The 12,751-nt window shown below is 41.8% G+C and overlaps 2 protein-coding genes across 2 annotated transcripts; both read left to right on the top strand.

Moving 5' to 3' along the window:
- Nucleotides 1–5,743: 5,743 nt before the first annotated feature.
- Nucleotides 5,744–7,913, top strand: LOC118566693 (vacuolar protein sorting-associated protein 53 homolog; the record flags this gene model as incomplete). The annotated part of the gene is given in 2 exon segments (XM_036149820.1): nucleotides 5,744–5,848; nucleotides 6,874–7,913. Coding segments are annotated over 2 exon segments (276 nt in total), but the record flags the coding sequence as incomplete, so codon positions are not given.
- Nucleotides 7,914–9,008: 1,095 nt separating this feature from the next.
- rflnb (refilin B) lies at nucleotides 9,009–12,212 on the top strand. The gene is made up of 3 exons (XM_012877377.3): nucleotides 9,009–9,551; nucleotides 10,228–10,322; nucleotides 10,697–12,212. The coding sequence occupies exons 1-3, from the start codon at nucleotides 9,351–9,353 to the stop codon at nucleotides 11,013–11,015; spliced, it is 615 nt and encodes a 204-aa protein (XP_012732831.2). The 5' UTR covers nucleotides 9,009–9,350; the 3' UTR covers nucleotides 11,016–12,212.
- Nucleotides 12,213–12,751: the final 539 nt, after the last annotated feature.

Genomic DNA, 12,751 nt, shown 5'->3' with positions numbered 1-12,751 from the left:
GCCTCGCCTCTTAAGGCCATTGAAGACTAAACAGTATAGGGTTCTTGGATAAACTCAGACTTACTTAGCATTTATTTGAGGGATGGGTTCTTAAGAGATCTTAAGTTTGACTCTAAATACAAGACCATGCAACTTAAACACAGTATCGGTAATTTACTGTCCTTATAGCACACTTCACATTTTATGACATTTAACTTGGGTGGCTCAGTCCGCGTTGGTTGTTTTAACAACCGGAGCTTTGGGTCGGTGCCCTTTAAAGGCTCGTCTCTTCAGATATGTGTGTGGCTTGAACAGTTTTTTCTTTATCTGTCCTTTGCCATTTAGTAGAGCTGACAGTGAAGCACTGACATGTCCAGTTAAACATCGGGTTAGACTCCTGACTGAAAACATACTGGAAAAGCTAAGTATGATAGAGTACTGAGCAAAGGTTCACATCTACTCAAAATGGACATGATGATGGCCGTCATGTACATTTTTGGCTTTTAATGGTTTATTTGAACGGCTCTTTTTTCATAGTTGGCAGATTATACATCACACATCCCCAATGAATTTTAGAAACAAAAAATGGTATTTGAATTTAAAGTTAATGTGGATTTTCTTTTATCCACAGGGTAAACGTAAAAAGAGTAAAAAAAAAAAAAAAAAAAAAGTAGCAGGATCAGCCAAAACTGCGAAAAAGTGTGATTTATAATCCGAAACATACGGTAGTAGTTTTTATACTGACCCAGATTTTAGTCCAAAAATGTTCACCAAGCTTTAGGCTAACATTAGGCTTAGCCGTTTCTTCTTGTGTGCCTCTCCGAATCTGCTGGTGGAGACATTTCAGGTGGCAACGTCATGAGTGGCGTTTGCACCCATGACTCTAGTAAACTTGTGACCAGAACTGGTGCTTCTTTCCCATTGACCGAGGTTCCATCATGAGAAGCAGCGACCGGCTAAACAAACAAACCTCCCATCAGTGTTTGTGGTCAGAGCACTGAGCCAGCTTTAAATGTTTGCCTCGAGTTAGTCACTTGAGCAGATTATCAGCTGGGAGTTTATTTTTGGCTGAATTGCCCTTTAATTGTGTCTTTAACCCCACTCACAATAGCACTTTATGAGCATGTTTCCACAAAATAGCTCGTCTCACATGAGGCAGGGAGAAAACAGGACTGGATTTGTACTTGTTTAATCAACGAGCAGCGGGCCAAGACGAGGCAGATATCTTTTAAACCAGCATGCGGTCGAGCCTTAGGAAAGGTGTGTGGTGCATGTGTCTACTCGTGACTACAACCCCCTCCCACACATGCAGTGTGCCATATTGCAAATTGGATGATGTTTCCAGTGAAGACGGCAGTCTCGGGATTCAGACATTTCGGCGTTCCTTAGAATTACCTTATGAGACTCTGGAGGACGGCGGTATGCGGCCGCCTCAGACAAACCACACCCTAATCAACCATCCCAGGAGTGTAGAGAAATGCGGGTGCTTCCTTCGTTTTTACAGGACTCCCAGGGGGCCTTCCTCATGTTGGTCTTTCTTCGTGTTTACAGGACTGAGTCTGATCTGCTCTGATTGGGCTGTCTCAGCCTTGTTTTCACAGTGGAACCAGTAGATCAGTGAGCATGTCTCAGACAAAGGCCTTCTGGCACCCTCGCTTTGTCTCAGACGCCGACAGTCTGACAAGCCCTCCTGTCACCATTTCATATTTGGTTTGTGTCTCTGTCTGTTCTCTCTGGTCTCTTTAAGCCTTGACGTTGTCCTCTGCAGGAATAGCCTAAATGTATATAAATTAATTTCCATTTATCTCATCTGCTTCATATTTAAAATGCTGCCCCGTTTCAGGGTTGTATAAATTCATTCATATCAGCCCACTCCTTCTTTTATTTGATTGCCTGAAGGCTCAATTTAACTAGGATGGATCTATCCAGTTTCAGAAGAAGTCAGACAGAGATAAGGCTGCATACAGGCCTTTGATTGATTAAAGTGTGTTACTGTGAAGGAAGGGAAGAAAAATGCATTGTAAGAGCTTGACATTATGTACAAAAAGAGATATAAGCAGGAAAACGTTGGTGCCAAACATTCTATGAGAGGAAATTATTTTGCAACCACAGATGTAGAAAACAACCGAAAAGAGCAGCAATGGCTGCTTAAATAAGCTGCTTAATGTGTAGAAAATGTTATGGTGAGCAGTAGTATAAAGGTTCAAACAAATTCTCAAAATATATGGAGTTGGGAGGAAAAAGGACATTCCTTATCTGGAGATATTTAAATTCTAACTTCAGAAATCACCTATCCCATTGTTGTGTCCACCCATTCTTCCATCTATCTATGCATCCACTAAACCATCCATCCATCCATGCATAGTGAAATGTTGTGCCTATACTCTTGTGCTTGTGTGCTAAAAAGTACTGAAAACCGTGGAACTTTGAACCTCGGTGTTGAGTTTTCACATGAAAAGTATGTTGGAACCTTGAGTATTTTATCAAAGATAAAACCAAGATAAAAGAATGACTTCTCTGTATTTCGTCAGACTGTTTGGCACGAGCCAAACAAAGATTTACTCTGATGGGGGGTTTTTTTGGCTTTAGAAAGAGAGGAAAGAGAAACTTTAGTCCAGTGGCCAGCCTTTCAGCCACTGGCTTTATGTAACGTCGAGGTCCCTCTCAGGTAATTGCTTCCACCTTGGGCTCAGACTCAAAGACAAATCCATTGTAAGAAGGTCAACATGGGAATTCCTCTGCCTTCATTCAATGATAGTTTTAAATTACACTCCAGGATGGCGTGGCCTCAAAAGCAAATCCGGCCTACCCTTACAGGAAAAACTACAGTTTTAGTGTGAGAATTGTAGGCACATCAAAAGTCTGTACTTGTTTTGAAATGTTGCCAGCTCCATGTTTATTTAATTTCAGACCAGCCAGTGTTTTATACTAAAGCAGTATTGTTTTAAGTTCTGCGTTATACCCTGGAGGGTTTATGTGAATAATCTAAGGAGGTAAATTAGATTTATAGAAGTTTTGATCTCCGTATATGATATTCTAATCAGCTTTTCTAAATAATTACATTTATTCACGGCGTATACGTATGATCTGTTTTCATTTGGGAAATATCCGTGTTGCTGTTTGCTACATGCTCTGAGCTGTCTACTGTTCAGTCTGCTGCTTTGTCTCCCTGCATCATTGGACTCAGTGCATCAAGGGTGCTTGGTCTTGATTGGTTAAAATCAAGGTTATAGCTAAAAGAAAGCTTGTCATCATTGTCATGGGAAATAACTAAGTGTACCCTTACTGCTTTTGTTGGATTTAAGAAAAAATAAGACTAGCAGCGAGGTGCTGTAAATCATGTGCATTAAGTGTCACTATGTCTTTAAATACAGGAGTTTTTAAAGTTTGCGAGTCTGGAGCATCCAAATGTGTGTAAACACAATACCAGGAAATAAAGACATCAGCAATGACCTTAAAGGAGCAATGGTTGCTGTCCACGAATCTAGGAATGGTTATAAGGACATTTTCAAGTAATTTAATAATTAATAATTTTTATTATTCACAGTGGAAAGAATTTAACACAATTTACAACCCTGCCAGGGGTGGATGTCTCAGCAAGATCACCACAAGGTCAGACTGAGCAATGTATTAAACTAACATCCATCTCAGACGCTAGAGACGCCAGTTTGGATGATAAATGTTAAGAATTAAAACAGTAAAATAAAAAAAAGAAGAAAAAATAACTGGTTGGGAAGAATGTAAAGAAAGTGTATCAAAATGGTTGATCTATGAAAAAATACAACAGAGCATCTTAGGTTTGCAAACATGAATCTGGTTTGATGGTAGCCTGATATGTCAGTCAGCCAATATCTTAGAATGGTATCAGTATATTTTTCAAATACAATCTAATATTCCACCAAATGCCAGTTGACAGCTGCAGGGCACACACACGTGTGTGCTGTTGGATTAATAGCAGCCGTTCAGTCGGCCGTGGCTTCACGGGCGCTGCTCTCAGTCTCATAGCAGGTAGAATAAGATAATCTGCTCCTCAAATGTGAGCCACCTGAAATGTCTCCACCAGCAGATTCGGAGAGGCACACAAGGAGAAACGGCTAATGTTTCAGCCAATTTAGCCAGTTTGTACAATAAAATTTCAGAGGCAGATAAATTTGCTTGTTGTATGACCAGAATACTCTGTTCTATGTTTAATGAGCACCAAACGCATCATATTGGCATACACACCTCATACCAATTATCTAGCACGATGGTGGAGAGGCGACGATCCGGCCTTGAGATGTAGTTACTGGACCTGGGCATCTGGGACTCGTTGAACCAACCTCAAACCCGACTGTGTACCAAAGCATTCTAGAGTCTAATGTGTGGCCATCTGTCCAACATTTATAGCTTGGCAGAGAGGTTGGGTTATTAAAAGGGCAGTGATCACAAACACGGCATAACATCTCGATCAGAATGGCTGAAAAGTACAACACATAACCGTAAAAGCATGAAAAAAAAATGTGCTGAAAGATACAACAGAAGCTGAAGTGATTGTGTAAGTAGGATGATGATGTTGTGTGGGTTTATCACTTAGATCACGGAAAGATTTGTACCTCGGTTTACTTGGCACATTTACTGCATCCCCAGGGATCAAAGGAGCCTTGAATCCTCACCTGTAAAATGTCAGTGAAAATGCCACAGAACAAGTGGACTCTGGAAAGATGATGTGCGAAAATAGAAAACTAGTGCTTAAAAACCTCAGATGGACGAGTAGCAAAAGAACGTTGTGCATTTAGGATGAATAGATACACGAGCAACAATATGTAACGTAAAGCTTCCAGCGTTACAGACGAAATGAAAACAAAAACAGTGCAGATAGAAAGTCGAGTAAAGATCCTGCCTCCTAATAGTAGCTGTCAGATTCTCTGCTTTGAGAGTAAAAGATGAATCTGTTTGGGCTCGCTGTTTGTGAGCCAGAGCTCAGTTATGTTCAAAGAACACAAGACTCTCTCTGTCTGTCTGAGATGGCCTCTCCTGGCCCGCACAATGCCTGTGAGACGTGGCGGTTTTCCACGCTCCCTCAGCCCGGCCCACCGTAGCTCCCGCTTTCTTCTCTCCTTCTGAAGTTTTCTTTCTGGGGAGCATTTCAAAGGCAGCCCCATCCCCACCCCTGTCCAGGCTGAATTGCTCCATTTCTCGCTTTAACGTTTAAGGCCCCTTTTCAGTCTTAACTCCTCCAATTTATTTCACCCCCCCTCCCCCTTTTTTTTTTTTTTCTTCTCGAGGTCCCCACTGGCTTTCCTCTTGGCCTGGTTCCAGGACAGTTGCGAAGTAAATCACTCAGTCAGCAGGTCCCGTAAGAAAACAGAGAATTCCTGGGAATCCTGAGCCTCTCCTGCTCTTCCCTCCACTGCTTTCCTCTGTGATTCCGCTACGCTCGCTCCTTGTGCAGCTCGTGCTTTTAAAAACATATTAAGCTTTTAATGACAGACGAGGTTGTCTTGGAGTTGAAGATCTTATTAAGCCCTTTAAATGATTTCTATTGACGCTAATTCCTACCCAAATGGTTTGCAAATTTCAACATTTCAGGGATGCAAAAGTATAAATGAAACCAGAATTCTGACATTACCCCCACCCACACACACACACACACACAGGATCATTGCTGTCCCATGTGGGATTGCTCAAATATTTCTCAGGTTGTTCTATAATGGTTCATTGGAAAGCAGCAATGAATGGGTAGAGGGGTTAAAAACCCACAATAACCTCTTAAGCGTTTCCACAGGTGGTGATGGCCCCACATGAACCACCGGTGGTGTTCGTTGATAACTACATCAAACTTCTGGCCGACGGCAACCCGGAGACTTTCCAGAAGATTTTGGACATGAAGGCAAGTTGGATGATTGTACCCGTGATTTAAATAAATTGTGTAAAACTGGTGATTTTCTTTTTCTGGTTTTCCCGTCAAGAGTTGTTTTTTTTTTAAACTAAATTCATGGTGTTATTTTAACTACCTAACAGGTACGTTTTCAACTCTGTTCATTATCATAGTTTCTGATCAGTTGTTCTAGTGAGCTCACAGTAAGTCTAAAAATAAAAAATGTTAAAAGCCTTCAGTAGTTTAAATGGACACAATCAATTAATCCGATCATAATGTGCGTGTATATGCACCTGGCTTTATTCAGAATAGAACCACTCTGACACGCAGAGTTATCAAATGCCCCCCGCCCCAAAACACAGAAGAAGAACTTCCGTCTTTGCTGAACCACAAATAACAGTAAACAAAGCAGTATTGTACAAGTTTGTTTGTCCTGTGAGTGTCCAGGCTGGACTTGCGCCAGCTTCTACTTACGGTTGAAACATTACAGATTAAATCACAATTTTGACCTCCTTAATGTCAAAATTGGGAATGTCAAAACCGTTGTGGGAGCCCACAACGGTTTTACTTCCCGTATTTCCACCACTCAACAACGTGGACATTTGTCATGTTTACATCTGCCGCACATGTGCACTCGGGTCAGTTTGCTACATTAGGAATAACTTGATTCTGACAAAGGCTTACAGGCATGTCGATCGGATTATCAGTCGGCTTAAACCACCCCTCTCCTTCAGAATACAATTTCATTCTGATCGAGCTTAATCCGATGACAATATTCCTACTGGCTTGTTTACATGAAGCATTCTCAATCCGTTCGGCCCTTTATTTCGATAACTTCTGTCCATGTAAACGTAGCTACTGTGTAGACTGAGGATTAGATTTAGTTTCTTCTCTTACAAGCTGAAGCCGATCTGATAGTGTTACTGAGAAATTCCCCCTGTCAAACTGATATTGAACGCCAGACCCACCCTGTCAAGCATGCTCTATAATTATCCTTTTACTGTTGTTGGTGCTTGCTTGTTTGTGTGGGTGTGCAGGGTCTAAAGCGCAGTGAACAAAGCAGCATGCTGGAGCTCTTCAGGCAGAGGTTACCCACTCCACCCTCTGGAGCCGACAGCGGACCATCTCTGTCCTTCAGTGCTCCCACCCCTGAGCAAGAGTCGTCCCGTATCCGCAAACTGGAGAAGCTCATCAAAAAGAGACTGTGAAGAGCCTCAGATCTGGATCGGAACAGGCGCTGCTGAGGCCTTCGGGTCTTTTGCGGCTACGCACCTCAAAGACTTCATTAGGGCCGATTCAGTCGAAGTGGAGAGCTACAGAAAGAGGAAACCGTTGGCTAAACTTTTCTTAAGAGACTGTAACACAAAACCAATCTGATGCTGGGTTATGAAGAAACTTCCTCAACGGTTTGTTGCATATATCCTGTACGTCTGTAATTCCCCGCTGTTGTTTCTGTGACACTAACATAAGCGATCCCAGATGGCCTAATGTACTATTGTTGATTAAATTCTGCTCAGAGTGTCTCCTGCTGCTCCTTAACGTACCTAATCATGGAGAATTCTTCTATGTTAATTAAATTCACTGTTTCTGAAGATAATGTACTCAGAGGATGATGTATCTTTGAATTAACTGTTTTTAGCGTGAAAGGGAGTGGGCTGAAATATTAATATTCTGTCATCGATAAATGGGACTTGTCTCTATGGTGTTGTTGAAAAAGCGGTTACCTGTAATCATCACACGCATCTGACAAAGATCTGCTTTTTCAGAGAGCTGTATACCCATATTTAGCAGCACGTCCTATCGTGAGCTGACTGTGTGATCACATGATCGCATTCGGTGCCTTGTAAAATTCAACTTGTTGGTATTGTGTCACGTTCCACCTACAATCCCCCATGTATTTTTATTGCAATTCTTTGTAAGAGACCAACATAAAGTAGCACATGATTGTCACGTCGAAGTAAGGTAGAAATGCTTTTCGAAATTTTGAAAGATAAGTCTGAAAGCTGTTGCATGGATTTGTTTGTGGCCTACTCCGATCCTCCTAAATAAAATCCATTGCAAGCTGTTACCTTGATAATTGGGGTCCAGCTGTGTGTAATTTAATCTTGGTATACATGGAGCTGTTCTGTTAACGCCTCAGAGGTTTGTTAGAGAGCATTAATGAATAGGCAGAGTCATGAGTACCGAGGTGATTTTCCTGAAAGTGGATATGCAAGCTGGTGAAGGTTGACGGAAGGATGGTCACTGGGAAATCCTGGTAGACAACCTGGCCGTGGTTCACGTTCCTGCGGGTAAATAACCTCAAAACCCAACAGCTGGAACTAAAAGGAAATGGCTCGGATCAAAAGTGTTTTCGTGTGTTATACAATGGGTAAGTTAAAGTCCAGACCTAAATCCCAATGAGAACCTGCCACAAAAAAATGAATGTTCACAGACGCTCCCTGTCTAATCTGGATGTGCAAAGCTGGTAGACACCCCCTCTCCCTCTCTCAAAAAAAAATAAATAAAATAAACTTGTTTGCTGGGGGAGTGGGGGTCTGATGCTTGCAACAGTTTTCACATTTTAGATGCACAAAAAACTTCTTTCCACTTCTCAGCTACATGCCTTGGGATGTTATAAGGGCTCCCTCTAGCACACTGAGGTTTCTAGTAATGTCAAAAATGTGACGTGTTTGGGGAGTTTGAATACTTACACTTGCCAAGCACATAATTACGTGTAATTCACGCTTCGTCTCCTCTGATCAAGTTATGTCGGTTCCAGGTATTTAGAAACCAGGTTGTAAACGATCAATAATTAATAAAGATCCCATAAGAGTTTGTGGAATATTAAATCAAATGTATTTAATTGCTGTTCTTAAATATATCAGTGTCAGTCCTCCTGGTTCACTGTGCTTCTTAAGTCTAGTGTCTGAATTGTAAAGGCCAGGATTATTAAAGCATTTCCACTTATGCCGCCCCCCAAATAGGCTCAATCTAAAGAACTGGGTGTTGTTTTGCTCTTCATGTGCACAATACCAGGAAGCCATGTCAACCTAACGTTACCAATGTGCAGTTTCAATGGAAGTCTGGAAAAAATCCCAAATCCTGGCCGGGCCTCTTGTTGCCAATTATCTCCCAACCAATCAGCGCTTAGAAAGGCGTTTCCTTTCCTGTGTTTGTGGTTGTGAGAGCCCCCCTCTTTGAGGGGCCTGGAGTTTGAAGAGGAGCCGCGGGTGGTTGCTGGTCCAACTCAGCCTCTTTGATTGGCGCACAGATGTAAATCGACATTCCCCCCCTGTTACTTGGAGGATTTGGTGTGCGTCTGATGAGTTTATGCATTAATGGTAAAGAAAGTTGAAAGGCAGCGGGGGTGTTCGGGGACCGAATCCACCCCCCCCCTCAGGTTAATGACATTTCCAGCCCGCAGCGCTGCGCTCAGTCCGGGAAGAAGCTGCGCGGTGAGACGAGGAAGAGTTTCTCTTTCATAAGCGGCGCGTCGCACAGTCAGCTGGACTTTTGCAACTTTTGACCAGAAATGGTTGGCAGGTTGAACTTGCCAAATGTAATCGACGGAGATCCCCTGGGTATGAGCTGCAGCAGGACTGATAGAGGACTCGACAGCCCGGACTCCGGGTTACCCCCGAGTCCGAGCCCCAGCGCCTGGTTGCAGCCTGGCTGTGCAGAGAGAGCCGGTGGTGGGATCCCGGTGTCTGAGGACGAAGGAAGGGCCTCTCTGGTATGTAACCTCTGGATGCTTGGTTTTAGAAACTCAGTTAGGACTCAGCTGTGTTCAGTCTGCTTTATCTAACATCAAATGTCTATAGTTGTTGTAAGACGCACGTGGCTGTTATTAATTTTATCATTTATTATTAGATCTTTAAACTAGTAAAAGGAAAATTTCACAAGCTCTGGTATACAAGTCAAATAAGGACCATATTGGTCTCAGGCATTAAGGCTCACCCCCAGGGCATCACAATCTGGGGGGTGGCATGGGACTCCACAAAAAAATGTCACTATATGAGTTTCCTGTTGCTTTCTGCTGTTCTAGTCTATGGGCAGGTAGCTATTGTTTTTTTAATTAAAAAACAATAGCCAAAGTTAAGTTAAAGGACTACTGCTGATTTTTTATTTATTTTTTTCTGGACTGCGTTGGATCGTATGTGAAGGTCTAAAAATACTTGGACTGGTCAAGCCAGAAATTAATTATTCTATAATGCTTAGATTCTTCAAAAAGCACTTTTTATTCTATTTGAGATGATCAAAAACATGTTTTTTTTTTTTCTTAAATATGCTTCAAGTCACCTTTCTACGCAAAATCGTTTAAAACCTTCTTAATAGTTTTTCAATCAGGGTTGTATTCATGCAAAAAGTGACATGGTGGGTTCATGAGACTTCAAAAATTGTTGTTTCAGGTTGCGGTGTCACCAGCTGGAAATCTTCCACAACTGCAGGCTTTATCCTTTGGAGAAGGCATTGCACTTGATATTTTACCACCAAAGGAACTGAGGTACGTTGACCTTAACAGGCTTGCTCTGTTAGGCCCTTACTAGGGCCAAATGCCGGCCCATGGCGGGCTTTCCATGAGCTCTTAAAACTTTACCAGACAGGGTGGTGAGAAAATGTGTGCTATTTCTAAAGACATTTTGCAAACATAGAGGTTAAATAGTTGATAAAATAGAAAACTTTTGAGACTATAGTTGTTTCAAGCTGTTGGTCTTAATCCAGCTCTGATTAGCAGCTGGCTTCCAGGAAAACCTAAATCTGTTCAGACTTCATATGAACTCGAGATAAAATAACAGCTCATGACCTTTACTACTGTTTAGTGTCATTCATAGTTGATGTAAGTATGTTTGCACCGAACACCTTTTCTCTCATTTACAGATACACATCGTTTGTGAACTATGACTCAGACCGTCACTTCATCCAAAACGTGGCCCTCCAGCTGCGGGGCCAGGCCCTCGAACACTGCCAGCAGACAATTGTGGCTTTGCCGCACTGCACCTGGCGCCACTACAAGACCCAGCTGGACTTCCAGCCCCGCCATCGACCCCACAGCTACAAGAGCACCACCATCATTTACCCCAAGAAAACCAGCACGGTCTACGTAACGGAGCTTAACTACGACTCCCGCCGGCTGTCTAAGCGTTTCTTGTCCAGCGTGGAGCTGGAGGTGTCCGGCAGCAGGAGGCTGCCTCAGTGAGGCAGGAGGAGAAGGGCGGCATCCTGTGCTCATACTTCCACTTAAGTTGCACTGAAAGCCAGTTCAAGCTCACTTTTTTTCCTTTTTTTTGCTTCTCATCACAATCACCAACATCTGTAGACTATTTTTCTTTTCTCTGGCCCACTGTTTTTGTTTATAGCCCACCTGAGTCGTGGTCTCTGGGCTGGAGGTCATCAGAGTTAAACCAGCTGCGTCCTCCTCCCTGGGCCTCTTTAAAATGCATAACTGAAACACAAACTACCAGATATTCATATCGGGTGGTCCTTTTTTTTTTTTTTTTTTTCAGATTTATCCTGGTGCCCCTGCTTGATCAGAGAATGCTCATTTCTGGACGGAGGGGGATGATTTTGCTTTGAAGCATGTTGATGTGGATGCTTGCCACGGATCTGCTGTGGTGTTTGTGTAGCTTCCTTTTACTCTCCATCCAAAGCTGTAGATGTGGAGCATTTGCTGTGGTGTAGCACAGATAAGAATAGATTTTAGATAGCTTATCTATATATATATATTTATGGCCAAGTAAATTTATTGAAAGTATACTCAAATGTCCTAGGGCTCTCCTTATTATGTTGGTGGATATTTGTGTCAGGTGACAAAAGGAAGACCAAGTTGTTATTTCCAACTGCAAATCTGCTATCAGCTGGCCAAGCACTCAAGAGTTATTTTATTATTATTATTTTTTTAGATTTGACTTTTTCTCAATGCATTTTTAATCTGGGCTTTTAATTAATTTGGTTTATGTGTGATAGTAATTAGTTTTGAATTGAGCAAGGCTGTTGAGCAGATTACCTAGAATTTGAATGGTTAACTAATGACATCCACCTCGTATGTTAAATACATTTATTTTCCAATGCTCTGTTTCGTTAAAGTTATAAAGATGCACCGTTTGTTTCCAGTGTGTACATTTAGATTAACCAGGTAGCACAGAGGGCACCTAAGTTAGGTATTCACTAAGAAGTGCATAAATCACTGGCCTACAACATTCTACTACTTAAAACTGTTGTGAGGAAATTTGTATTTATTCTGGCAGAGATTTTAAAAGCTAATTAACATACCCTAACCATAGTGGGTTTTTTTTTTTATCATTCGTTTTATTTTGAAATGCCATCAGTTTGTGCCTTTCGTGTGTTCATCACTTGTTTGATGCATTGTCAAAATTAAATACACATTTGTCCAATACTTGGAATTGGGGTTTTGTTTTTAAACAAGGTATGATGATTCTTAGATGTTGTACTTTGTCTGCATACCAGTTTTCTTTAAATTCACTTGTGTGTGTGTGTGTGTGTGTGTGTGTGTGTGTGTGTGTGTGTGTGTGTGTGTGTGTGTGTGTGTGTGTGTGTGTGTGTGTGTGTGTGGTCACTTTTTTGTGGATTAGTCAGAGTGCAACTCATAGAAAAGCTTAAATGCCACAAGTTAGATGATGCTTTACACCTGCTCATGTGTGTCATTTAAATACATTCTTGTATGTACATCCACTTTTTATTATTATTTTAGGGGAATGGGTAAGTTGTGCTCCGTTTTTAATAATTTTTTACTTGGTTAAATTTTTTTCGGTTATTGTACAGCAGTGCCCTCTTGTGGCTTTAGAGTGTAGGTACAACGTAAAGCTTAATCCAAGGCAAGGTGTTTGATGCAGTAATGTACTATTGTGTGTGTGTGTGTGTGTGTGTGTGTGTGTGTATCTATATGTTCTGAAGCAGATTCAAAAAAGCCTAGTC

Source organism: Fundulus heteroclitus, chromosome 18, assembly GCF_011125445.2.
Source record: "Fundulus heteroclitus isolate FHET01 chromosome 18, MU-UCD_Fhet_4.1, whole genome shotgun sequence".
NCBI classification, from domain to species: domain Eukaryota; kingdom Metazoa; phylum Chordata; class Actinopteri; order Cyprinodontiformes; family Fundulidae; genus Fundulus; species Fundulus heteroclitus.
Note: the sequence above shows the minus strand (reverse complement) of the source record. Positions and strands in the feature narration are given on the sequence as shown.